Source organism: Rhinolophus hipposideros (assembly GCF_964194185.1).
Source record: "Rhinolophus hipposideros genome assembly, chromosome: 20".
Lineage (NCBI taxonomy): Eukaryota > Metazoa > Chordata > Mammalia > Chiroptera > Rhinolophidae > Rhinolophus > Rhinolophus hipposideros.
In genome coordinates this window covers 28,477,481-28,502,847 of record NC_138066.1, presented here as the reverse complement: position 1 = coordinate 28,502,847, position 25,367 = coordinate 28,477,481, and the positions used below count along the sequence as shown (strand labels likewise).

Here is a 25,367-nt window from a genome sequence, read left to right as displayed (position 1 = left end):
TGGCCCGGCCAGGTCTTATTTTCGGGGAAACACGGTGGCGTCCTAACTACTACATCTCCTTTAACACCCATATTCAATTCGTTAGCACCTGCTGTTGACTTTTTACTCTCTAACTATCTCTTAACCCTCCCAGTCTTCTTGATCTCTACTGCCATCACCGAGATTTGCACTACTATCAGTTTTTATTAGACCTCACAATAGCTTTTTCTGTTCTTCTGCCCCATGCCTGTTTCCCTCCCAATCTACAAGGCTCTGTATAATGTTACTTTTCCTCTCGACTTCTCTGGCTCTCCATCTGTATGCTTCCAGAGTGGCATTCTTTCAGTTCCTAAAAGGGCCGCAGTTCTTTCTCATTTCATATACTGTTCCCTCTGACTGAGAACAGCCCCCCTTTGCCCCCTACTTTCCTATTACTCCCAGATATCAATTCAAAGGCCACTTTCTGAGGAATGTATTCCCTGTCCCTCCCCTGCTTCCCAGTCCACACCAGGAGTTTTATTCCTACCTGTGCTTCTCAATCCCATTCCTTTCCTTCTTCATCTCGCCAATCTCAGTTTGTAATCATAAACTGGTAATTGTGATTATTTTATCTACCCTGCCTGAACCACAAGACAGTTTCCTAAGTGCAAGGATTCTACCTGATTTTATTCACAATAAAATTCTTAGTCCCCAGTGTGGTGCCTGACAGATACTAACTGCTCCATTAATATTTATGAGTGAATGAATGAGTGATCCCTTAGTCGTTCTGTCATCTTTCTGAGTGTTACTGATCTGTTGCCTGTTGACCTCACTGCCATAATCTGAGCTCCATACCAAGGTACCTCTCTTCCCTGTCCTTTTATGTCAGATTCTGGCTAAGGCTTTAAAATTTTCCAATGTTTTTGTTTGTTTCTTTGTTTTTCTCCTAGTAATGTAAGGAAAGCAGGCAGGAATAATATGCTTTTCTTCAAACAAATATTATTACCTCCCTCTCTTTATCTCATCTCTTGAAATTGAGATGGGTCTTTCAATTAAGTCATAATGTAATAGGCAGCATTTTTTGTGTTAGTGATTCTTAAAATAATGGTATACCTTATATTTAGTGTCCTCTGAGATTTGGTAAATTCAGGATTTTGTGTGTGTATGTCAAAAGCCATAGATATAGACAAAAAGATCACAAAGATATAGATACTAATGGTTAGTCATTGTTCACAGAGGATTGAAGTGAAGCATATTTAACTTTCAGAGGAAGTCTATTTTCAGAATATGCTGAGCATATCACTGGAACTGGGACCAAGGCTTTTCAGCTAGGTAATCTAGGACCAAGGCCTCTGGATAGGCAGTAGTAAAGAGACCAGTGCTATGGGTGGAGCCAGAGGGCTAGCAACCAAGGGATCACTTTGCAACATCACTCTCTTTCCTCCTTGCCATTATCATTTCTGTTAAAGCCACCTTTCCTCTGTTTCCTGGACCTTATTAATGTGTTGCGGACTTATTTGGACCTGGCACTATGTTGGGGAAAACAACCACGAAAAGGACATGATTCTGGCCAATTGAAAAAATCGGTGCTGCTAGTTTGGGAGTTGCTGAATTAATATGCTCTAATGGGAGGAAAAAAGATTTAAGGGCACTACAAAGTAAGTGCAGTCTGATAGGTAAGCAAAAGTGCTATTGGAGCAAAGAGAAAGGAACAATGAAGTAAATGTAGAGAGTTGGGGGAAACTTAGAGCAGAGATAATGTTCAATTTTGGATGTGAAGTTTAAGTGAGAGTTCATCAGCTGGAGAAGTGGCAGGGTGGGTGGTGTCATTCTAGACAAATTAGTATGTGTAAAAGCATTAAGGTTTGAAGAACATTTTCTGAGAATAGAAGGAAGAGTGTATATAGTGAAAAGGGAAAGTGGATGATGAGGCCAGAAAACGTAGGTTGTGCCTAGTTTGTTTTGCTGGGTTTGGGAAGTTAAGGAGTTTTGGGATTCTGATTCAACTCACCTTTATTGAACACCTACAGTGCGCTAGGGTTTTATATATGTCATCTAATCATGATGCCAAGTTTGTGTGATAGGTATTTATCCCTGTTTACCGCTAAGAAAATGGAGTCATATGGAGGTTAAACAACTCGTTTAGATTCACGTAAATAACGGGTACTAAAAGAAGGATACCGCCCGTTGACAGTTGATGACCATAAGGAAAAGAAATCCAAAGGCTTGCAGGGGCCTTTCTGATGTAACGAATTAGATAAATCAGAGTCAGACTATATGTACGCTTCCTGATAATAAGGTAAGATGGTATCTAGAAAACTACATCGATAATCATAAGCTGAAATGAAGAGTATTAGTAGTTTTTCGTAGACGTGTTTAAGTGGTCAGGAATACCTTATTACTAAACCATCTTTATAAATGTCAGTGTGAAAGAATTCAGACTCTGAGGCTGGCCATGTGGAGGTGCGTGGCACCTTGCCTGTCGCGTTGTGTGGCTGCTCAGTAGCTGCTGCGTCAGAATCTAGACAGTGTGGAAGGGGCCTCAGAAGTTAGCATCTTCACATATACATTAGTCCAGCTGGGGCAGAATTCACTGGTTTTGAATGCCAGACTTTTACAGAAATAGCTTTGTTTTAGTTTGCAGTTTCTGGCTTTTAAACAGGTTCAGAAATTCACATGATTAGCTAAGATTTTATTCTAGGAAGCAAAAAAAAAAAAAAAAAAACCCACTGCTGTGAAAACTTTTTAGAAAGAAAAAAATATATAAACACCAGAAGCCACAGTCGGAAGGCATTATTCTTCCTCTCTCCTCTGATTCTTGTCCTGCTGGAAAATGCTGCTTTAATGTGTCAGTGTACTTTAATACATGTTCAAGTACCTTTATGAGAGGTTTTTCCTCTGTGCTGCTAAACCTGTGCAGCGTGAGAGGAGAATGTGGGAGATAGAAGGTCAGCCTAAACCCTCTTGTCTACCTCTATTCTCTGTAGCCTTTTTCTCCTCAACCCTGACAACCGATTTCTATAAGAGACATAGATACAGGAGCTGCTCGAACAATTTAGAATTTAGTTCTGTGTTCCTTGGAGGAGACTGTACGCCTCCCCTCCCCCACCTTCTCTCTCTCTCATTGTTTATGAACATCTAGCTAGTAGGTTGTAGAGCTCAAATTTGAATTCAGGTCTGTTTGCCAAACCGCATGCGCTTTTCACTTCAGTCCACTTCCTCTGAAAGCTCCTGCCCAAATGAAAGACAGTGAGTTGTCATCTGACTTATTATCATCATTGTAAAATTTTCTCTTTTCAAGGAAGTTTAATGAAAGGAAGAAACTGTTAAGGTAAAGAACATTTAGATCAACACAAAATAACTTAATATTTACTATTGATACCTCCCCATTTCTAAAAGAACCTTTCTTTCCTTATTGGTGACCTTTAAATGCTTTGCTTCAGTGAAGCAGGGCTTTCTTCATCCGCCGCCCCCCTTTTTCCCCTAAATTGTTGCCAGGCTTTGGGATACAAGTCAATAGTAGTATAGTCATTAAATTTCAGTTATAATCTACCTTGTTAAACTGGTTCTAATGAGGAATTATTTTGCAGATTCCAAATTTTCCAGAGCTGGATTTAATAATGACATTTATTTGATTCTATTAATTGATTTATATATTTAAAAATTAGATTTAAAAATTCTCTATTTGACCCTTACTTTGAATACCAGTTTTGGAATATGGAACCAAAATCTAATTCAACTCATTAAGCATGTTGTTGGGGCAAACGTCATGAGCTTTTTATTTTAGGGGATGGAAAATTTATTTTCTTATTTATAATATAATATTTGATACATACAAAAGGATATTGGAATGGATATTTTACACAGTATTTGAAATAATGTTCCCATAACAATTTTTTATTAATATTTTATATTTATTTGTTTTCCAATGTCCTCAGTATTCAGCATGATAACACTAAATATGTTTTTGAGAAACAAAAATAACTATTATTCAGTAGTAAAGTAACCATAAATCACCACTATTACATATAAGGCAGTTTGGATCAAAGATCAGTTATCCAAGGGGTATATCTTATTAGGTAAGATTTTGAAGAAAGATATTCCCTTGTATTTGTGGAATTTACATAAATACCATCAAGGTGAAAATCTAGCTTTTTAACCATAGAAGCTTCTTCCCTAATTATGTAATGCTTTCTGTCTTTGTTTGAATGATAAATTCAGAAGTATCTTAGGAACTGAAAATGAAGAGAGCTCATTCTTCTTTTCCAGTTTGAATTAAGAGAATACCAATGAAGACTGAGAAACTAGTCTAACAAATACATTAAGTCTTGTAATTGATACGCTCTGTCTCATTCACTTTGGTTAGTTACAGGTAGAGGTGGGACTTAGCAAAGACAATCCTGGCAGCCAGTTAGAAATGGTCATTATTAGGATATAACTAAAGCTATATGCACAACCAGTTAAGCCTGAATCACAGGAGGGATGGGAGATCCAAAAAAGAAGATGTTTGATCATAAGCTGAATTTGGAGTAGTATCAATATAATGAAGATCCTTGATTGAATTTTCAAAAATTCTTACTGTGGAATAAATCCTAATGGTTTGGTGGGATGAAAGATACAGGAATGCTCAGAAACTCAAGTGACTGAATCTTGTATTTGGCCTTCTTTATCACAGAGTCAGAGTTATAGCTGTATCATAGTACCAAGCTTTTAACACATATCTCTTTCCTTGGTGTACCAGGTTATGTCTTCAAGTATTAAGGATTCCTTAGTGTGCAACTTTATTCAGGGAATAGGTGAACTATTCCATTTCAGTCACATATATTAGCAAACCAGGCTTTAATCAAAACTTTTTACTATTGAGGTTCTTTATCTAAGATTTTCCTTTTACTCTTTAAGACATTCTTCATTACAACTTTGCTTTAATTGTGCCAATTAATTTTTTTAAAGCACCCTGACTAGTTTTTTTTTACAAATGTCACTGTTTTGGTTAGGATGGACGTTTGAAACCAGGAGATCAACTTGTCTCAATAAACAAGGAATCTATGATTGGAGTATCATTTGAAGAAGCAAAAAGCATAATTACCAGAAGCAAGTTGAGGTAACTATCCTACCATAAGATAAAATGAGACATTTAGCAGGTCTCATTAAATTAATAATTTAAAATGTCCTAAATATTTTAGACCCTAAAAGAAATATTTTTTAAAATAATATGTAAAACATTATCTTAGAATTCAATTGTACTATATCTATAAAATGATTTCTTTTTTAATGCTAGGTCAGAATCTGCTTGGGAGATAGCATTCATAAGACAAAAATATGATGGCAGTCACCCAGAAAATCCATCATGCACATCCCTTTTACAAACTTCAGGAGAATATGAACCTCAAGCCTCAACATTTAGTCTTCTTTCTCCTTCTGAAATGCTAATTCCAACGATCTCATCCACTCCCAAAACTACAGATGCCATTTTGCCTTCTTTTAAGATAAACGAGGTAATCTTATATTTCTGTTTATTTGTGCAGTCCATAAATCCCCTATATGGTTATATATTTGTACATGTAGAATTATAATTTGGTAATGCAGTTTATTAATAAACTGATACTTCCTTGAAATATCTTTGTCCTTTTTTTCTGTTAAGATTTATATGCTGTGCTATCAGTAAATATTATTTTTTAAGTCAGTGTGTTCTTTGCACAGAAAATCCTGATCAGGAATGGCTTCACAAAGATATGTCTAACCTGTCACTCAAAACTATGTTAGGAATGTCATATTTATTTTCAGACAGTCTTTAATAGGGTCTAATTCATTATTATTTCTGTTTTCTGCTTCACTGAAAACAGGCAGTCTTCCTTTTTGTTCCTTAGCTTTTTTCCTACACAGTGAGGCTAATCTTAACCATCCAGTGTAGGTGGATATTGTTCCTTCACACGTGTGTGCTAGAATCTAGTTCACCTTCATAAATTCACACAAAAGGGGGAGTTTCTACATCAAAATAAAATACAATTAATCACTAATTGCTATAGTATCCTTGCAAATCAAAGTTAGGAAATATGGCATATATTCTTTAAATCTGTGTTAGCTATAAAGTAAAACAGGAAACTCAGGTAGGCTTCCAGTCAGTGGAAGAAAATTCATCAAAGATAACTTGAGTTTCAGGAACATGCTAATCAGATACAGAGTATGAAATTTTCTGTCAGCCCCTTATAACTTTTTCATTTGGGGTTATAATACCTTTTCAAAGACAAGGTCCATGGCCTTATGTTTTGTTGTCCTTCGATGATAGAGCTGAAAGCAGTTGTTACCTTTAATTCTGAATTGCTTTGTTTGAAGATGAATATACCAAAATTTTAGAGGTTTTATATTTTTTGGACTATGGCTTTAATCACTTTAACCATTCTTTTTATGATAACATGAGCTTCTAGTCTGGTCTTTGACCTACTTTAGAAAATGACATTTCATGTTCCTCATTTTCTTTCATAGTTAAAAACTGGATACAAGAAAACAGAACAGACTCCAATTACTTCTTCAGACAACAGCCCTACGGATATGTCTAATTTAGGTAAATGGACATTTAATTCCTCTTTCCTGTTATTTTTTTCAATTACTTTCTCAATGAGGAGTACCTAATGTGACTTAATAGACTTTAAAGGAGGATGTATTATGCCATTTTTCCATCAATGAATAAAAGAGCAAAATGAATGTATTGTGCAGTGGTCCCTGTTAGATTATGACTTTTATTGGAAATTTTCCTGAACAAAGGGTTGAAATTTTCAAAGATACATTATCATCACACTGTCTATGAAACTGTAATAATCGATGAACTGTTGAAACCAAGTAATGAAAATTCTTTTATAAATCAAGATTAGGTTGCCTTGCTCTTTTGGTGCAATACTGGTGAGATATATTAAATGCACCTGTCAGACAAATTGTAGAAGGGAGTATACCTTAAGAAACATGTTTTGGTCTTTTTTGGCAGAGATTATGTAGCTATAAATTAGAAGAACATCAGTATTGTGAATTCAATATTATTGGTTTTTAATTACCATGAGAATGATTTCCTGATTGTTTAAAACAATAAAGGGTTATGTAAGCAACCCATAAAAAAGGGATTTTTATCAAGTTTTAAAGTTTATATTGGCTCAAATATGAAAAAAAATCCCTCCCCTTAAATTATCTCCAAAAGTTAATACAACAACAACTGAAAGAAACAGTACTTATAGAAAGGAAAAGTTAATTACGTATGTCTAAATTATCATTCAAGTTATTACTGATGTATTTCAATTTTTAATAGCGTTATCTAGATCAGAATTGCAAAATAAAGAAAAGGTAGTGTAAATTACATAATGTCTTAGTCCGTTTGGGCTACTATAACAAAATACCACAGACTGGGTAGCTTATAAACAACAAATATTTATCTCGGTTCTGGAGGCTGGAAGTTCGGGGTCATGGTGCCAGCCTGGTCCGGGTGAGAGCCTTTTTCCGGTTGCAGACTTTTCATCGTATCTTCACATGGTGGAAGGGGCTAGTGAATGCTGTCGGGTCTCTTTTATAAAAAGGACACTAACCCTATTCAAGAGGACTCCACCCTCATGACCTAAGCACCTCCCAAAGGTGCATCTAATACCATCATCATTTCAACATACGAATTTTGCAGGGACACAAACATTCAAACAATAGCACATAACTACCATACTTAACAGGAATTTACACTAGATTCCATGGTAGTTTCCTATGATTTGGAGCAGTATTTGCTAATGGGGTAGTAGCAATCTTTTGCCACATACTCATATAATACACCTTTTTACTTAATGGGATTTGTTGACTTGTGGAAACTTTATTAGCTTTGTTTCCTTTACAAAATTAATTTCCATTTTCTTGATATATTGTTTTTATTTTATACTGGGAACCCATGTGAGAAAAAAAGACAAATGAAAGAAGCAAGCAATGGTGAGGAGACATTTATGCAACATGTTTGCAATTTTGAAAGTAATTCAACTACTCAGTGCCTCTGTTAGCCTTTTATTTGATATTCAGGAAGCATTTACTGTGTATGCCATATGTGTAGAAAACATAGTTCAGTAGGAATTATTAAGGAATTAGGATATTTTCTGTGAGGTATCAAATAGTATATTGTGAAATAAACCATGGGGTTAAAAAACACACCTTCATTCAGATAAGAAAAAGAAATGTATGTGTGTGTGAGTGTGTGTGCGCGTGTGTGTGGTTCATTTTATCGAATAACTGCTATTTGTCGTATTCTGTGTTAACTAGAGCAGGGTGTGGGTGGTTTTTGTATTTTAAGGCGCATACTCTCTTGTGGATGAGTTACACATTTGAAAAATAGTAAAGCCATGAACAAAGCAGACTAAAAAGAAAGTAGTAAGTGGCTTGAGCAGTGTAGGGAAGGCAGTGTGCTTAATCACCAGGTTCCAAATGGGAACTCAGAGGTTCAAATCTTTTCTCCCAACTTTTTCGCTATGTTACTGTGAAATAGTTGCCTCATGGGATTGTTATGAGTATTAAGATCGTGCATGTCAAGCACTTAGCCTGTCATTGGTATACAGTGTATTTGCTGTTATTTTTATTATTACGGAATCTGCAGACTAGAGTGTGGTTCAGATAATATTCCCAAAGGCATGTTTTTAGAGCAGAAGTGAAAGCTTTCATCCTTTAATTCACTGTTGCATCTTCCCCTGACCCCAAAAGCTAGTACATATTAAAGGAGTTGTCACAATATGCAGAATTTCTTGGCAGAAGCCAGGTATCATCCAGAGCTTGAGGGAGGTGGTAAACATCAATTGAGAGATGAAGGTAGGAGATCATCCAAGTGAAGGAAGCACCATAAGCAAAAGCAAAGAAATAAGGATGAGTGACATGTCCGGTGACCCCAGGAGGCAGATCTGAATAGAGCAGAGGGATCCTGGAGGAATGAAAACACCAAAGTAAATTTACACCAGTGACTATAAGAAACGATGCTAGATTGTCTAATAGAAAAATAATTTAATAAAGAATATATTTAAGTGAGTAAGCTATATGTAAAATAAATATTAAAATCCCATTAAATCAGAACATTTTTCTAGTGTAGAAATAGTATTGACTTAGTCCCATTTTCTTACTTCCACATAAATGTAGTACGCCTGATGTTTCTGAAAGACAAAAAAGCAAAGTCAACTCTCTAAATTATCTCTAAGTAACATATACATTATGATGTGTGTGTTTTCAGTAGTTAATTATAGATTGTTCCCAAATTAGATCCTTACCCATGACATCTAGCCTCCTTCAGACAGTTGGTATTTATTCAAAAAATACAAATGTGTCTTAATGTTAACCTCAACAAAAATAAACTAAATGAGGCGAGTCTACCCCAGTTTCCACCTCAGAATCATGCCAAAATGTAAAACTGGTTATAATTTTAAAAATCCACATAATACTTAAGTATGTTTTTTTAAACTATTCTATGTATAAATTTCTTAGAGTCCATAGTCATTTACTGTTGAAATAAGGTGAATAACGCATGAGCTTGTAAGTGAGCTAAAAGCATGCTAAAGACATTACTAAGGAAATCAGTAAAGAATCATTGCATGAAGAAATACTATCATTAACTTAAGAATAACACAAGCCCACAGTAAGGTTTTTATAATTGAAACAAAGTAGTGACGGGAAAAATGTCCAGGGAGGATTCATGGGTTTAACCAAATGGTATTGATCTTTCCCTTATAAAACATTCCCTTTCTTCAAATAGGAAGAGAAGATCTAAGAGAATAATAAGTCATACTTTGAAAAGTCTCACTCCCTCAGAGTGGAGCAAATACGGAGCTTAGGCTTGAATTGAGAGATACCACAGGCAAATGAGGAAAGCTGTGTATGAGGAGCTTTTCAGATCAAGCTACGGTACAGGGAGTTACCAAAGCATGTTGGATTTACAAACAGATCTGCCTAAGGTTCTGGCTCAAAAGTAAAGGTTTAGGGGAAGGTTGGCTGAAAGAATGTGAGATTCTGTTAAGCCGTGATTGCATATTACTAAATGGAGGATTGGTATAGTTTTACATTAAATCTCCCATTTAAATACAACCTCTCTCCGTTAATAGTCACAATACTTCATAGTTTTCTATCAGTTTTGATTTTACCTTCACAATTCCTGTCGGGTGATGTGTTTTATTTTTCCTATTTTACATATGAGAAAACTGACTATGAAGGATATTGACACATTTAAAAACAGTGGCTTGGGGGGTCACAAGAAATTAGGACCCTAATATGGTCACCTACTGGCTCGTTTCTTTACCCTCAGGGACCTTGGTCTCTTCATCTTTGGGGTGGGAATGATAACACCTGTATCACTGTGGTTACAGTAAAGATTAATGAGCTTATATATGTGTTAAGTACCTAGTGCACTGCCTGGCTAAAAGTAAACATAAATGGGAGCTGATCTTCTGTTACTTCCACTGTTACACAGCAAAATTTTAAGCTTAGGTATAGGAAAACAGAAGTGAGAAGGCATGCTGTAGTGTGTGTAGATGGTGTGTGTGTCACTGGGCCTCCCTCTCGCGCGCTTACCCCTCTCCAACCCTTCCACACACGCCGCGGGTTAGTCTTAGTCTGAAACCATAATTAGGGTGGCGTGGGTCCACCTCGTGTTAGTGTGCTTTAATTGTAGGTCAGGCACCAAGTTAAAAGTCATTGTCGAGCCTCACAAGTGCAAACCTTAAAGATGAATAATGAAGTTTGACTTACCTGCTGTTTGGTTTTTGGTCATACCTCTCAACTCCATGCTCATCTTTTATGCCACACTTTAGATTTAGCACAGAGTTTCTCTTAATGTTACCGAACCAAACTGAACCAAACCAAAGGAGAGTCTACCAGCCCGATGCACAGCAGAGCCAAACACTGACCATCACGGTTTGCAATGGAGAAATTAAAGCTGTTTTACTTGCAGGGAGCCATGCAAGGAGAACGGAAAAATAGGTATCGATTAAAACCCAAACTCCCCAATGGCTTTTAACCAAGGGTTCTTAACGGCGAGGATTGAAGGTTGGGGTTGAGGGGAGCAGGCCGGTATGTGGAAGCACTAGTAGTGAGATTTTGATTGGAGGGCTTTGGAAGCTGCTTGTGTGGTAAGGGGTTTCAGCACTGGATCTTCCTGTGCAACAGACCCTTCAGTTCTGAAAGGGTTCGGGTGTTCAAGTTCCGGTCCTTTGTTTCCCTGATGGAGGGATGAGACTTTAATTCTGGATGCACCTAGAGGTCCAAGGTCTCTCTTCTGCACCTGCTTTTGGTCTGTTGTCACTGAAGAGCAATTCAGTGTCTTGTTAGAAATAGGATAGAACTGTCTGAAGCTCGTTCTGCGGTTACATTAGAAGAAAACAATATACAGATGGTATTTTTTATCCCATGGCCAACCATTAGGTATAACAGTCACAAAGGAAAGTTTGTTGTTTTTATCAGAATTGTGAAAATTCTTTTATACTAAAATCAGTCTTTTTCTGCGTTTGATTCCGTTTGAAGCTAAAAGTCAGTAGCCATTTTTTTTTTATGATCTTGACACGTATAAGCTATATTCAAGATTTTACATAGACTGCTAAGGATGTGTTAAAGGTTTAGAGGAAGACTATTTATTTTCATGTGTGCTTCTTATGTTCTTAAGAAAGAGAATGCAAATCATTTTGTACTTAGAGACAGATGCTCTGAGAAATTAAAAAAAGTTAAAACACTGCATAAAGATGTGACATTTTAAAAAGTTTTTTTCTCTTCCTCTTGTTTCTATGTAGAACTAGTAAAATATCATTTAAAAGTGTATTTAGAATACTGACAATTTAGATATAAGGATTGACATGAATTACAGGAATTTATTTTCCAAACTTTGGCATATTAAAACAAATAATTTTTTTCAAGTTCTGGTCCCAGGAGGCACCTGATTTCTTATTCATGCAACAAGGACAAGGGCTCATCTAAACAATTAGAATGGATCGAGACGGTGTTAAGAGAATGGGTGAGAAGTGTATAAAACTCAACTCTTGAAAATGCATTTATGCTACTTGAAATAGAACCCTTCTGTAAAATAAGAAATAGGACTTTCATTTTAAGAAGTTCTGAGTCTATAGTATACTTTATGTGTAACCTTGAAGCAATTTGCATTTTTAGAGTTTTTCTGTAGTACTTCCAGAACTCTCGTAATAAAGCCACTTTTGCCACCCAAGGAAATAGCATGATCTTTTTGAATTTCTTATATGATTTTACTTATTTTGGAAGAAAACATGACTTTTTACAATTGGTAAGGCATTGTAATGACATGGCAGTGGTAGGATGTATGTTTGTCTTTTAAATTACTATTTCTGTGGGACTTAATGCATAATTGGCCACTGTTTATATCATATCTTAGGGCTCAAGTGAAACTGGTGGCTATGATACATTTTAGATTTAAAGAAAAACAATCATGAAAACAAAAGTGAGAGCTGCCAACTGATTAGCCAGAATTATTTTTTGAACAGCAGGAGCCCAGAACACATCCTGTCAAATGAAAAGTTCTATTCCAATTAAATTCCCAATTAATGTGCACCCTGTTGTCTCTTAGTTGTTGCCCCTGCCTCGACTGATAATTACGGACAAGGAAAGAAGATTTCTCTCAATCCCTCCGTTCGCTTTAAGGCAGAGAAACTGGAAATGGTAAATACTTTAAATTTCCATTTTTATTCCATAAAACAACAGCAAGGAAGTATTCTCATTCTTGGAGAAGATAAAGGACTGGAGCCATTCATTTCTTTAAGTTATTTATTTGCAACCGAATGAATGGCAGTTTGGATTTAAATTAATTTATTCATGTTTGAGTTGGGCAGCTGTTGTTTGTTCACTAGGACAAAATAGAAGAAGCAAAACCTTTGTAACTAAATTGACATTCAAATTGGTCTGTTTCCTCCTGTGTAGGAATAAGACAAAGGTGATATTTAACAACATAGAATCAAAGGAAACGTGGAATAAGTTATGACAAAGTGTAGTAGACTTCATATGTAATAGCAATAAGTGCAAGGAAGTAATACTGCATTGTTCAATTTTTTAAAAAGTAAAGGGAAACTAAATCCTAAAGAACAAAATAGTCAGATGCTCACTAACTATAAAGAAGATGGTCACAATGTACTAGGTACCAAAAAAAATTGTCCTAGGGAGAGAGCTTCTATATGTTAAAGAAACTTAAGATGATTAAAAAAGAAAAATTAAAAGTAGAAAAACATTTTGAAACTTGTTCGTGTCAGGTTACCTGGGAGCTGACAGCAAAAATGTGCTGTCTTTTTTTTTTTTAATGTAAAATGGATATAGTGCTGAAGGTCCACAACCTCTATTTTCCTGTAAGATTTTGTAGATAATAATTTTTTACATTTTTGGAAGAGTGTTAAAATGCGTAGCTAGAATAAATACACATTGCATTTATTCCCATATTCATACCTTTGCATGATTCTGTAACAGTACCCTTTTCATTACCAATTCAAATTCTGACTCAATTCCAACTTCTTCATCCAGATTTTGCTCTTATAGTTAGGGTCAGTATTGCATTTTTTTTCACATCTGTAAATCACTTTGTAGTTCCCTCTTATTTTTCGTTTTGTTGACGAGATGAAGCTTCTTCACAGCAATACCCTGTGTACCTACCACTGTTTAAACACCTGGTTTTTGCTCAGTTAAACTTTCCAATTAATTAAATACTGGAGATGTCTTCTTTATATTTTCAGAATCCTGAGTATTTTTTGCTAACTTGTACTTTCTTTTTAGTATTTGTGACTAAAATGTAAGTTCTGGCTAATGGCAAGGTTTATATTTGCAAAAAAATAGAATGTTTAAGGTTGAAAAGCATATCTATCCATATCTAAAAATGAGTAGTTATTGTTTTTTAATGATATTGCTTTAATAAACATTTCTGAACATTCAGGATTTAATGTTAACCATTGGTCTAGATAAGGAGAAAATTATCCAGCTAATGACTAACTGGCAGCTTTTGTTCTTTTATTTGGTTTAAATTTTCTTTGTGATGATATATTTGTTTTTAACCTGATTAATTTTCTTAGAGATATGAAAAGCATCTAAATTGTATTGATTCTGAGATATATGAGTTGCTTAACTATTGGATCAGAATTCCAGTTTTGGTTTTCCTTTTAGCCTAAGCAAATTGATTATTTTTGTAGAGAAATAAAATAGCACTTTTACAATAAAAGAAGCCCACATTCTGTATAAATTCAGCTTACCTGCTTTTATTAAAAATATTTTTAGTGACTGTATTAGTAGAACTTTGTTAATTCCTTGTCTGAAAAAAATGGTTTTCCTCTTTCCATGAATACTCTAAAAATGATTTTTTATATATTTTTTAAATAATTTCACCATAGTTACCTGTAGTGATATATTTTTTCAAAGTATTTTTATAAGTAGCGTGTCTCATTTGATCCTATAGTTAAACTTTTATGTAGGTGTGGTAAACATAGCAAATAGAGATACAATTTATTGTTTGGCTTGAAGACGGCAAATTATCGCACCTCTGAATACTATCTGTATTTTTGTACCTGAGAAAGATGCTTTGGGATACAGATGCCATTTCGCTGGTATTTACTTTACTTTGCCATTTCTGTAACATTTGAAAAGCTATAGTGAGCAATGGTGTACTCAATGTCTGACTATACTTAATGAGATGTTCTTTGTTATTAGGTTGAGAAGTATGTGACTAATATCATACCAAAGTGACTTTTTTTTTTTAATTCATCATTCAGACATCAGAAAAAGTTAAGGACAGTTATTTGTCCAAGTAATAAATTTGCATTTTTTAAGGCTTAAAGATGACATTATTCAAGAAATTATTAGAACCTACTTTTTGATCAAAACTAAATTGCTTCCAATTTAAATTCATGAGCTTGCCTAACTGCATGCGTGTTCATCTAGAGTAAATTTTAAATTCAATGAAACTTTCACCTATCACGAAGTTTAGCTCTAGATCAATTTACACTATTGTTAATCACATTTTGCAACTATATTATTACTTAATATAGTAAGAATCACCATGTATTGAATATGTTCTGTGATAGATGACTTATTTGCATTACTTTTATAAAATTATTTTATATCCTATATGGAAATATCGATCATACACAAGAATGATTATATTATACTTATACAATTTAACGAATAATAAATACATATGTACCCACCACCCCACCAACCCACCAAAAGAATGAGAACTTTTGACATTGCCTGTGTTTCTTCTTAATCATATGTACCTCCCCTCTCCACAAGAAGTAACTATATTCTAAATTTTGAATTTATCACTTATATGCTTTTAAAAAATTAATTACTGAAATATTGTGAGGTCAAAGAGTTTGATTACCTTCAACTTTAACTTGAGGTGTTGCCAAATTTTCACTTCTATTTCTCCAGCTCCTAGAAAAGTGAATTGGAGTAATTATAAAAGGCCATCAATCAGGGAATGGGAAATAAATTATAATACATTCACACAGTTGGATACCATTTCAAGTTAAAATAGTTGAACTAGTTTTTCAGATAACAATATTGAGCAATTGTGTAACAACATTGAAGTAAAAATAAAAATAATTTGTAAGATCCTTTTGTTCTATACTATTCATATAAAATTTTAAATCATAAGAGTACGTATTATTAGGGGGTGCATGTAGTAATGGCATCAAATCATGGTCAGGAAGATACAACAATCTTAGGGTGGTGGTTCCTGCTGAGGAACAACGGAGAAAGCTTTCAACTAAGTCTACAATGTTTATTTAAAATAAAATAAAAAAATATGTATATATATACATTTCTTTTTGAGATGACCAAATCTATAATGTAATCATCACCGCCCATGCATTTGTAATAATCTTCTTTATAGTAAGACCAATTATAATCGGCGGCTTTGGCAACTGACTGGTCCCTCTAATAATTGGTGCACCGGACATAGCATTTCCCTGTATAAACAACATGAGCTTCTGACTCTTACCCCCCTCCTTCTTACTTCTACTGGCCTCATCTATTCCAAACAAATATTAATGAATATTTGATGAGAGCAAGTACTGAGAAACCTAAAGTTGAGAATTATTATTCCATGTTACGCAAGGCAAATTTTTATGACCTTGTAGACACGGTAGGCAGATGATGCTAGACTAAGTTCCAGAATCACTTTTGAAGGAATCTCTCCTGATGTTATCCCCTCCTCCTGTCTCCTCTCACTGTACTCAGCCACCTAGACATTAGCCAGTTTGTTTCTGCTATAGCGTATCCTGTACATACGTCTCTTAAATTACACATTGCACTGATGACATTTGTTTACATGTTATTCACACCCTAGAGACCGTAGTAGCGGCTATATCTTTTTTGTGTGCCCCTTTGACAAATAGCAAGCACTAGATAAATATTTGGTAAATGAAATGATGAATGACTGAACAGATTCCAATGGAAAAAGAAATTTATGAAGGACAATTACCAGTATTAAATTTTACCTGTGTTTTACATTTTGATATGATTGATACAGAATATGTTCTTGCCAGAATCCAGTAATAGGGTATCTAGTCAGGCCCTATGTGTTAGTCAAGATTAGGTTTTGCTAACTGGTGAACCTAAAACAACAGTGGTTTCCATTATCTCTCTCACACCAAAAAGAAGTCTAAAAAAAGCTAATCTTACTGGCCTGGAGATTCTACATTGCCCCAACTAGCTTTCTACTCTACCATCTTTATTGAGGTAGCTCATGAACCAGGATGTCTCCTTGAGTTCCAGCAACCAACCAACCTTCTTCCCTCCATCCCTCCCTCCCTTTCTTCCTTTTATCTTTCTCTATTTCTTTTTTTGCTTTTTAATTAATCCCAAAGAGACAAGGAAGTACCAACAAGAAGTACCGATCCCTACTTTTTTGAAAGACTTCCCGCAAGTTCCTTACAGTACTTTGCCTTATATCTTCTTGGCCAGATCCTAGTCACATGAAACTGCAGAGGGGTCTAGGAAGTATCTTTTAGCTGGGTGACATTATTTGTAGCTAAAAATTATGGTTCTGTTGCTAAAGAACAAAGACAGAATGGACATTGGAGTTCAACTAGCAGTCTCTGAATTTTCAATCAGCTATGGGTGCTTAGAAAGAACTTTTCCAGAGAAAGCTTTTTAGTTTCCAGAGAAAGTTTTAGTAAGCCTAGTCATAAACAACCTAAAAACTAGAATATTTTGTATTTAATTCAATTTCCATCAGCTTTAGTTTGGGTCTCCAGTACAAGATATTAACAAAATATTAGTAGTTTAGAATATTATTTATAGAAATTAATGTTCAATGGGATTAAGTAAGATTTCCTTACTATTTTTCTTCTTTCATATCACATATTTTAAACTAAAAAAAAAGTTTGATTTTTGGTTCTAGGGCTATGCTTATAAATTTAAGATCAGCCAAAGTGCTAGCCTTGGGGAAAAAAAGAAAAAAGACTGAGATAGTGGAAGAAGCAAGAAGCTAATATTTTATAGAAAATTAATCCATAAATAGCAGACTTTCTTTGGGCATCTAATTCTGGTTACTGTTCCTGATATTGATTCTTTTCACTGGGTTGTAAAATAAAGTTGTAAAGAAAAGTTTTATGTAAAGAAAAGTATTATTCTTTGAAGATTTGAAAAATTGCTTCACATGTGTCATTTTCTTTCCAGGCTCTAAATTACCTTGGTATTCAGCCTACAAAGGAACAACACCAAGCCCTGAGACAGCAAGTGCAAGTAGACCCAAAGGGGACAGTGTCTTTTGGAGGTAATATTAGGTTCATTGTGTTGTATCATCCCAGAAACTCAGTTGAAGAGTTATTGTGACCCATTTTCATTAAGAGTACCTCTTCTTTAGAAGGAGAGAGAGAAAAATAAGACCACATCTATTTCAAGTTCCTTGGTTGGTGCTCTAAAAACTCAGCTAGAATTATTGGTCAGCAGAAAAGAGAACTTTCTTAGAATATTTCAGCTCTAAAATTTCATCATTCTATCATACTCTTTTTTTAGTGTATACCTACTGCATAAACATTGCTTTAGTAATAACAAAAAAAAAACGTTACAAAATATGGAAGTCCTAGTTCTACAGTAAAACTGGAATCTGTTTTTCAGTTAATATGATAAGGTAAATATTTTTATGATGCTGCATAATTATTCTTATTAAAAGTAGCATAATGTTGACATACTTAGTTGATGTTATTATAACATTAAGCCTTCCCACTATTGGGAATTTGATGGTTTCTCAGTAACTGACATTGTAAATAATACTATATTTAATATCATAGCCCTTTTTCGTCTTTTTCTTAGAATAAATCTCCACAAGTAGTTTAGACTTTTGATATGAAAACAACTTCTGATAAGTTGTTTTCCAGAGACATTTTACACATGTATTTGTTCTGCCACTCGTACTATTTGTATATTACATTTTTTGTATCCTTGACAGTATTGGGTATTTAAATTTTTTTCTTATGCAGTAGACACAACATTGTATCCTTTTTAAAAGCATCTGCATTGCTAAAAAAAAGAAATTCACTTCTTGGTTTTGAAGTGATAAAAAAAAGACATATTTGCTCCCTTCTCTTGAAAATTACCTCAAAATGATAAGGATAACAAGAAACAGAATTGCATGTATACTATTATGAAACTACAATATATGAGGACAGAAAGATGTGGAAAGTAAATGAATCAGTGATCAGAGGCAGGTAAAGCCTAAATGTCTAAAGAAATGAAGGAACCACAATGGAGAATAAGCTAATTTGTCACTGAAAAGTCTTAGAAATTCAAAGCTTCAGGTACTTCTGAAGGCTAGGTGAAGGCAGGGCATTCATAACAGGGTGGTTAGAAATCTGTATAAGCAGCAATTATATATGCTGTTCCCTGCCCCCTCTCAACCAATCCAGCAACTCCCACTCTCTTACACCAGCAGAGGAAAATAAGTATATACTCTTCAGAAATTTAGCCAGAGAGGTTTGGACCTATAGTTGCCAGCAGCCCAGGGATTTGGGGGAGTATGTGGTGCGTTATCACTCACAGCACACACCCAGATTGCTCAGTGAAATATGCAGCCATATTTACAAGAGATTGTAAAATTCTCTCTGAAGAAGCTGAACAAAAATATTTGCTCAGTGGTGAAACCCACCAGCTGACAAGGCAAGTTATGCACACAAAATTTCCAATCAGCATTTTGGTGCCTAATTCTCCTTAAATGTGAACTCATGGCCAAGGGTCAGCTGACATTTGGCGACATCCCCCATCATAAAATATAGAGCCCCAAAATAAAATTTAAAAAAAGGAACTCAGAGAAAGGGAAATATTGAAAGAGCAAAAGGAAAGTTCAGATAAACCATCATTAACATCTTTAAAAAGATAAGCAAAGATAAGGCATCCATGAAATAAGAGTAGGAAATTATAAAATAGAAACAATCAGAGAACATTAAAACAATCCTTGGAAATTAAAACTATAGCAGCCAAAATCAAAACATTTGAGGATAGATGACTAGGTCACGCTCCAGGTCCAGAGATGCTTATAGTTTGTTGGGACTGCTTCGAGCAGTTAGAGAACAGTCAAGAAGATATGCCTTTGAGTCAGATCTTAAATGGAATGCTTTTCTGCTACCTATTTGCCAAGTGGCTTTGGGAAGTTTAGCCCCAAAGTAAAAACTGAAGAGGACAAAAGGACCTCCCTCAGAAAACTCTGAGGATGAAATTGCAAAGCATTGTGCCTAGCATATAGAGGCTTTTCATAAACATGAGCTGCTGCTATTATTATTGTTATTAAACCTCAAATTCTTCCAGCTAGAAAAACTATAAATCATAATATTGTCATATGTTTCAGAAGTTCTACTCATAATTAAAATTGTGGAGAAATAGCTGTGCCTGTGATATGTATTTGCTTTGTTATTATCTTAACTGATTTATTAATTTCAGCAGTTTATTTTTTAAAAGATTTTTATTAAAATATAGCTATCATACAATATTAGTTTCAGGTGTACTGTCTCTTAATTTTTTTTATTTGAACTTCTGTCTCTGTCACTTGAGTTAATACTATTAATACTATTTTAAGGTAATTTGTTTAAAGAAGTTAAATTTTAAGTATTAGTCATAATACATAGCTTCAACTTCATATAGAAAAAGATGAGATTTTTTTAGATGAGGTTAAATGCTATGTTCTTCCTGAAAAAAATGTGTTCCATTTTAGATTTTGTCCAGGTTGCCAGAAACCTGTTTTGCTTGCAGTTGGATGAAGTAAATGTTGGTGCACAGGAAATTTCCAACATATTAGATTCACAGGTAGAGTATGTCATACAGAATGGTCTCAATTGTACTTAAATCATAAGTCTTGAATGTTATGTGTCATATATGTGGGCTTTTTTCATTTTTCACTTTTTAAAATTATGCAAATAATACATGCTTCTTGGTTAAACATATAAAATGCAGATTAATTTAAAACCAAAAACAGGATTCCATCTTGATCTCCTCTGTTCTCTTCTGTCATTATTCCGCCATGCTACTCCCAACCCTAAATTTACCACAGAAAAGTACCCATATCATATGTGTATCCCCTCTGAACCATTCTCCTGTAATCAGCATCCAGATCAAGAAACACAGCATTACCAGGACCCCAAAGCTCTCTTACCCCCATATTTCTTTCCAATCACTAGTGCTCTTTCCTTACCCTCTCTCCCAATCAAGATAATTACTCTTCTGCCTTCGAACAATGTAGATTGGTTTTGCCTCTTTGTGTGCTTTATGTAAGTGGAATTATGAAGTTTATTAACTTCATAAGTCATTTCTTCTATAGAACTTTGACATTTATATTGTCAAATCTTTCAGTCCTTTTCATCATAGATTTTTGATGTTAAGGATGGTTTTTCCTAATTTATGTTATATATAATTTATGTATTTAATTCACTCAAAATTTATTCTTGTCTGTGCATGAGGTAGGGCCCCAAGTGGATAACCACTTGCTCCTTTTCCCACCATCATTTATTTAATAACCGTCTTTGTCCACTTTTGCCACAAATTTAAAATACAAACTTTATCACATACTACATTTCTATCAGATACACAGATCTGTTTCTTGACCCACAACTCTGTTCCATTGGTTCATTTCTCTATGCCAGTACATTATGATTTAATTATTCTAGCTTTATAAGTTCTAGGCTCATTGTTATCTAGCAGGTTAAGTCCTTAATTCTTTTTTAACTTCTTAGTTTTGATTTTTCTATTTGATTTTTAAAGTCATTTTGCCATGGTAATGAAATTAAATTGGGAGTTTTTAAAAATAATTGGAATTGCATTGACTTTAGAGGATGGTTTGGGAGATGATGAACATGGTTTGTTTTTCCATCATTTAGGTCTTTGTTGATGTTTTGGAAAGAAAATTATAGCTTGCTTCATATATGTATTGACTCATTTCTTGTTAGGTCTGAATAGGTATGCTATAGTTTTTGATGCAATTAGAAATGGGATTTTGTTTTGCCATTATATTTTCTAATCAATGATTAATAAAAATATTAATTTTTGAATGGTTATTTTGTGTGATGGCACTTTAATATTCATTGTGGTTGCTTCTTGGATCTTTAGTTTGCACTCTTTTAAACATTTTCTAGTTATATAGTTCCCTTTTGGTTACCAATTTCTAGTTTAATTTTCACTGAGGTTAGGAACATATTGTATTAATATATGGTATTGATTCTTTGACCATAGAGCCAGCATATAGTCAATTTTATGAAATGTTTCCCATCTTTTGAAACCACGTAGTCTGCACTTGTTGAGTACAGTGCTCCCCATATGTCTGTTAGGTCAAGGTTGTTAATCATGTGGTTTAAATTTTCTCTTTTCTTGAAATTTTCTACTTCCTTGCTCATTTTTTTGTCATCTTTTACTGTCAGTTAAGAGAAAGATTTTGTAAAATTTCCCTCATTTTGTTCTACTAATATTTGCTTTACATAACACAAGGCTATATTGTTAGATATATGCAATTTTAGAATTGTTTTATCCTGACAGGATATTGAATTTCTTTAGAATGTTTCTTGCCTTAAAATTTACTTAGTCTAATCATGTAGCTATACTACCTTTCTTTTGGTTGGTGTTTTGGTTTGGTTTCCAATGATTATAAGTATTTTTCTCTTTTAAAGAAAATTGTTATATAACTTTTTAAAATACTCTAATGGGATCTAAATACTATAGCTTTTGATATTCACAACCATTTAATTAAAAGAAAATTCAAGTATAAGTTCTGATTCTCAAAAATTTATCACCTTTCTTTTTTCTCTGTTAACTCTTGTTTCTATTCCATATCACCCTAGAATGTTATCCAATATATTATAATTACAAGATCTTTCATTGATCACCCTATCATTTTGCTGCAAAAAACAAAATTTAGACAAATTAAAATGTATTTGTTTTAATTTACTATGTTTATGAGTGCTTACATATTAAATTTTTCTTGTAATAATTGCATAGTAATTATACTTATTGGTACGCAATTAACCAAAACACATAAATATGATATAAATTTTGTTCAATTATTTTATAAAGGTAATTTTTAAAATATAAATTCATATTTCAATTAATGGAAGAATTATTTACAATACAGCTCAGTCATTCATAAGATTTTCATATTTGCATGGACATTTCTGGACTCTACTCTGCTGCTTTATTTGTCTTCATATGTCTTAATATCTGATAAGACACATCCTTCCATCTTCTTCATTTTTAAGTATTGCTTTGGCTAATCTTTGCTCTTATCTTGTCCATCTAAGTTCAAGCAAAAAATCTTGCCATATTTAATTTATAGATTATTTTGGGAAGAATCAACATCTTTATAAATTTAAATCTTTCTATCTGTGAACATGTTTTGTCTCATTTATTTATATCTCCTTTAATGACATATAAAATACTTTCGATATATTTTTTCAATACAAGCTTTATTAATCTTTTGTTAGATTTATTTCTATTTACCTTACACTTTTTTTGCCCTTATATAAAATGGTACTTTTTAAAAAAATTAAAACTCTATTTTTTAGAGCAGTTTTAGGTCCAGAGCAAAGTGAGGGAAAGGTACAAAGATTCCCCATATGCCCCCTGTGCCCCTCCCACCCACCCCCACGCAAAGCCTCTCCCATTATCAACATCCTGTACCAGAGGGGTACATTTATTACAACTGATGAATTTACACCGAGAGAGGAAATCCCCTAAAGTCCATAGTTTACAATATGGTTCACTCTTGGTGTGCATTCTCTGTGGGTTTGAACAAATGTGTAATGACATGTATCGATCATTGTGCTATCAGAGTATTTTACTTCTCTAAAAATCTCCTGTGCTTCATCTATTCATCTCTGCACACCCCCACTCCCAACCCCTGGCAACTACTGATCCTTTTATTGTCTCCATAGTTTTGCACTTTCCAGAATGTCATATAGTTGAAATAATACAGTATCTAGTACCTTTTTCTGATTGGCTTTCTTCACTTAGTAATATGCATGTAAGGTTCTTCCATGTCGTTTTAGCACTGATTAATATTCCATGTAGATATGCCACAGTTTATCCATTCTCCTACTGAAAGACATCTTGGTTGCTTCCAAGTTTTGGCAGTTACGAATAAAGCTTCTATAAACATACCTGTGCAGGTTCTTTTTTTTGTTTTTTTTAAAGATTTTATTGGGGAACAGTAGTGTGTTTTTCCCAGGACTCATCAGCTACATCCAAGTAAAGTTGTTGTCCTTTCAGTCTTAGTTGTGGAGGGCACAGCTCAGCTCCAGGTCCAGTCGCCATTGTTAGTTGCAGGGGGCACAGCCCACCATCCCTTGCGAGAGTTGAACCCACAACCTTGTGGTTGAGAGGATGCGCTTCAACCAACTGAGCCACTTGGGAGCTCAGCGGCAGCTCATTGACTTCATTCTAGTGCGGAGGGTGCAGCCTCCTGGCCCATGTGGGAATCGAACCAGCAGCCCTGTTGCCCAGAGGTCGCGCTCTAACCAACTGCGCCACCCATCCTCCCCTCTGTGCAGGTTTTTGTGTGGACATGGTTTTCAACTCCTTTGGGTAAATACCAAGAAGTGCAATTGCTAGGTCATCTAATAAGAGGATGTTTAGTTTTGTAGGAAATTGTCTTCCAAAGTGGCAATACCATTTTGCATTCCCACCAGCAGTATATGAGAGTTCCAGTTGTTGAGAAGGAGAGTTCCCAAAGACCTAGTTATTTGGAAACTCAGCAGATCACCCAGTTTTCCCAGAATTGAGACACTAATTTATCAGAACCAATTCTGTAGCATTTAGGGTAGGAAAACTGAAGCTGTAAGAGCACAGTTTTCTTCCGCTGATTCGGGTATTATGTGTTTATCTGCCTAATATTGATGAAATAGCATTGTTTTCTTACTGCCAAACAGTTCTCAGAGCTACCATACCCACTTTTGCTGAGCAAAGGGTGGCTTACAATGTAAGTGAAGAGGGGAATTCAGAATACTTTGTATGAGCTTGCAGAGCTTTCTTAGCAGCTGCAAAGAGGTACTCGTGCTCCAAATTAGCAATTTACTTCCTTCTAACCAATGTGATTTTTGGGCAGATAAGAATGTATTCGATGTGATACTCTCACAGCAAAAGCACAGTGCTGGTGGTAATTGTGCAAGGTCTTCTGCATGCCAGTAACGTGCTGTTTGTAGCTTCAGGTCAAAATGTTGGACAATAGTTATGAAATTAATTTATAAGATTTCCTTTGTTGTATTGTGCTTTTCAGCACACAGAAGATATCCTCATAAAGTGTTGGCTTTCCTTTTTTTTTCACTTGAATCCACAACTTTATTTTGCCACACTCTCATATAGAATTGAAACAAGTGTCAAAGCATTACTTACATTTTCTACATCATCACATTCTTATTCAACATTTAATTCTATTTTGTTAAATATTTGTTCACTAATGGGTCATGTACCACAATTTGGAAAATACCATAAAACTCACTACTTGTCAAGCAGATCACCAGAAACGAATCAAAAATATCTCATTATTTTATGGTATAATTGTCAATATATATTTTTTGAGTTGATGAACAGTATAGTGCCTCATCTGAAATTTATCAATTGATCTGTGGTTGATGATGCTGACAGTCTGTGAAGGTAGGGAACTTCCCCTATGGTTACCCCCTCAACCATCTCATCACAAACAGTAGAGGCAGATTTTATAATCCGTTAGGCATGCTTGCTTTTTGCTCATGTTTCCCCCCTTTGGCTTGTCTTTTCCTTTATTTTTTATAAATATTTTTACTGAAGCATATTGGACAAATACTGAAGTGCAAAAATCTCAAGCGTACAACTTGATAAACTTCTGTTAGTATCTCCTGTGTAATTGCTACTCTCCTTCCTGCTGAGTTCCCAGTCAGCCGCAGCTCCCAGCTTTACTATGGAACCACTCTTCTGCC

At 34.6% G+C, this 25,367-nt stretch overlaps 1 protein-coding gene across 1 annotated transcript in view; it reads left to right on the top strand.

Moving 5' to 3' along the window:
* The window catches only part of STXBP4 (syntaxin binding protein 4), a 131,672-nt gene that overhangs the window by 14,540 nt on the left and 91,765 nt on the right, over positions 1-25,367 (top strand). The window contains exons 4-10 of the mRNA XM_081028013.1: positions 4,953-5,059; positions 5,237-5,453; positions 6,442-6,520; positions 12,530-12,621; positions 17,620-17,716; positions 20,147-20,269; positions 24,342-24,391. Of these exons, the coding sequence (XP_080884139.1) occupies positions 4,953-5,059; positions 5,237-5,453; positions 6,442-6,520; positions 12,530-12,621; positions 17,620-17,716; positions 20,147-20,269; positions 24,342-24,391 (765 nt within the window). The remainder of the gene's footprint in view (positions 1-4,952; positions 5,060-5,236; positions 5,454-6,441; positions 6,521-12,529; positions 12,622-17,619; positions 17,717-20,146; positions 20,270-24,341; positions 24,392-25,367) is intronic.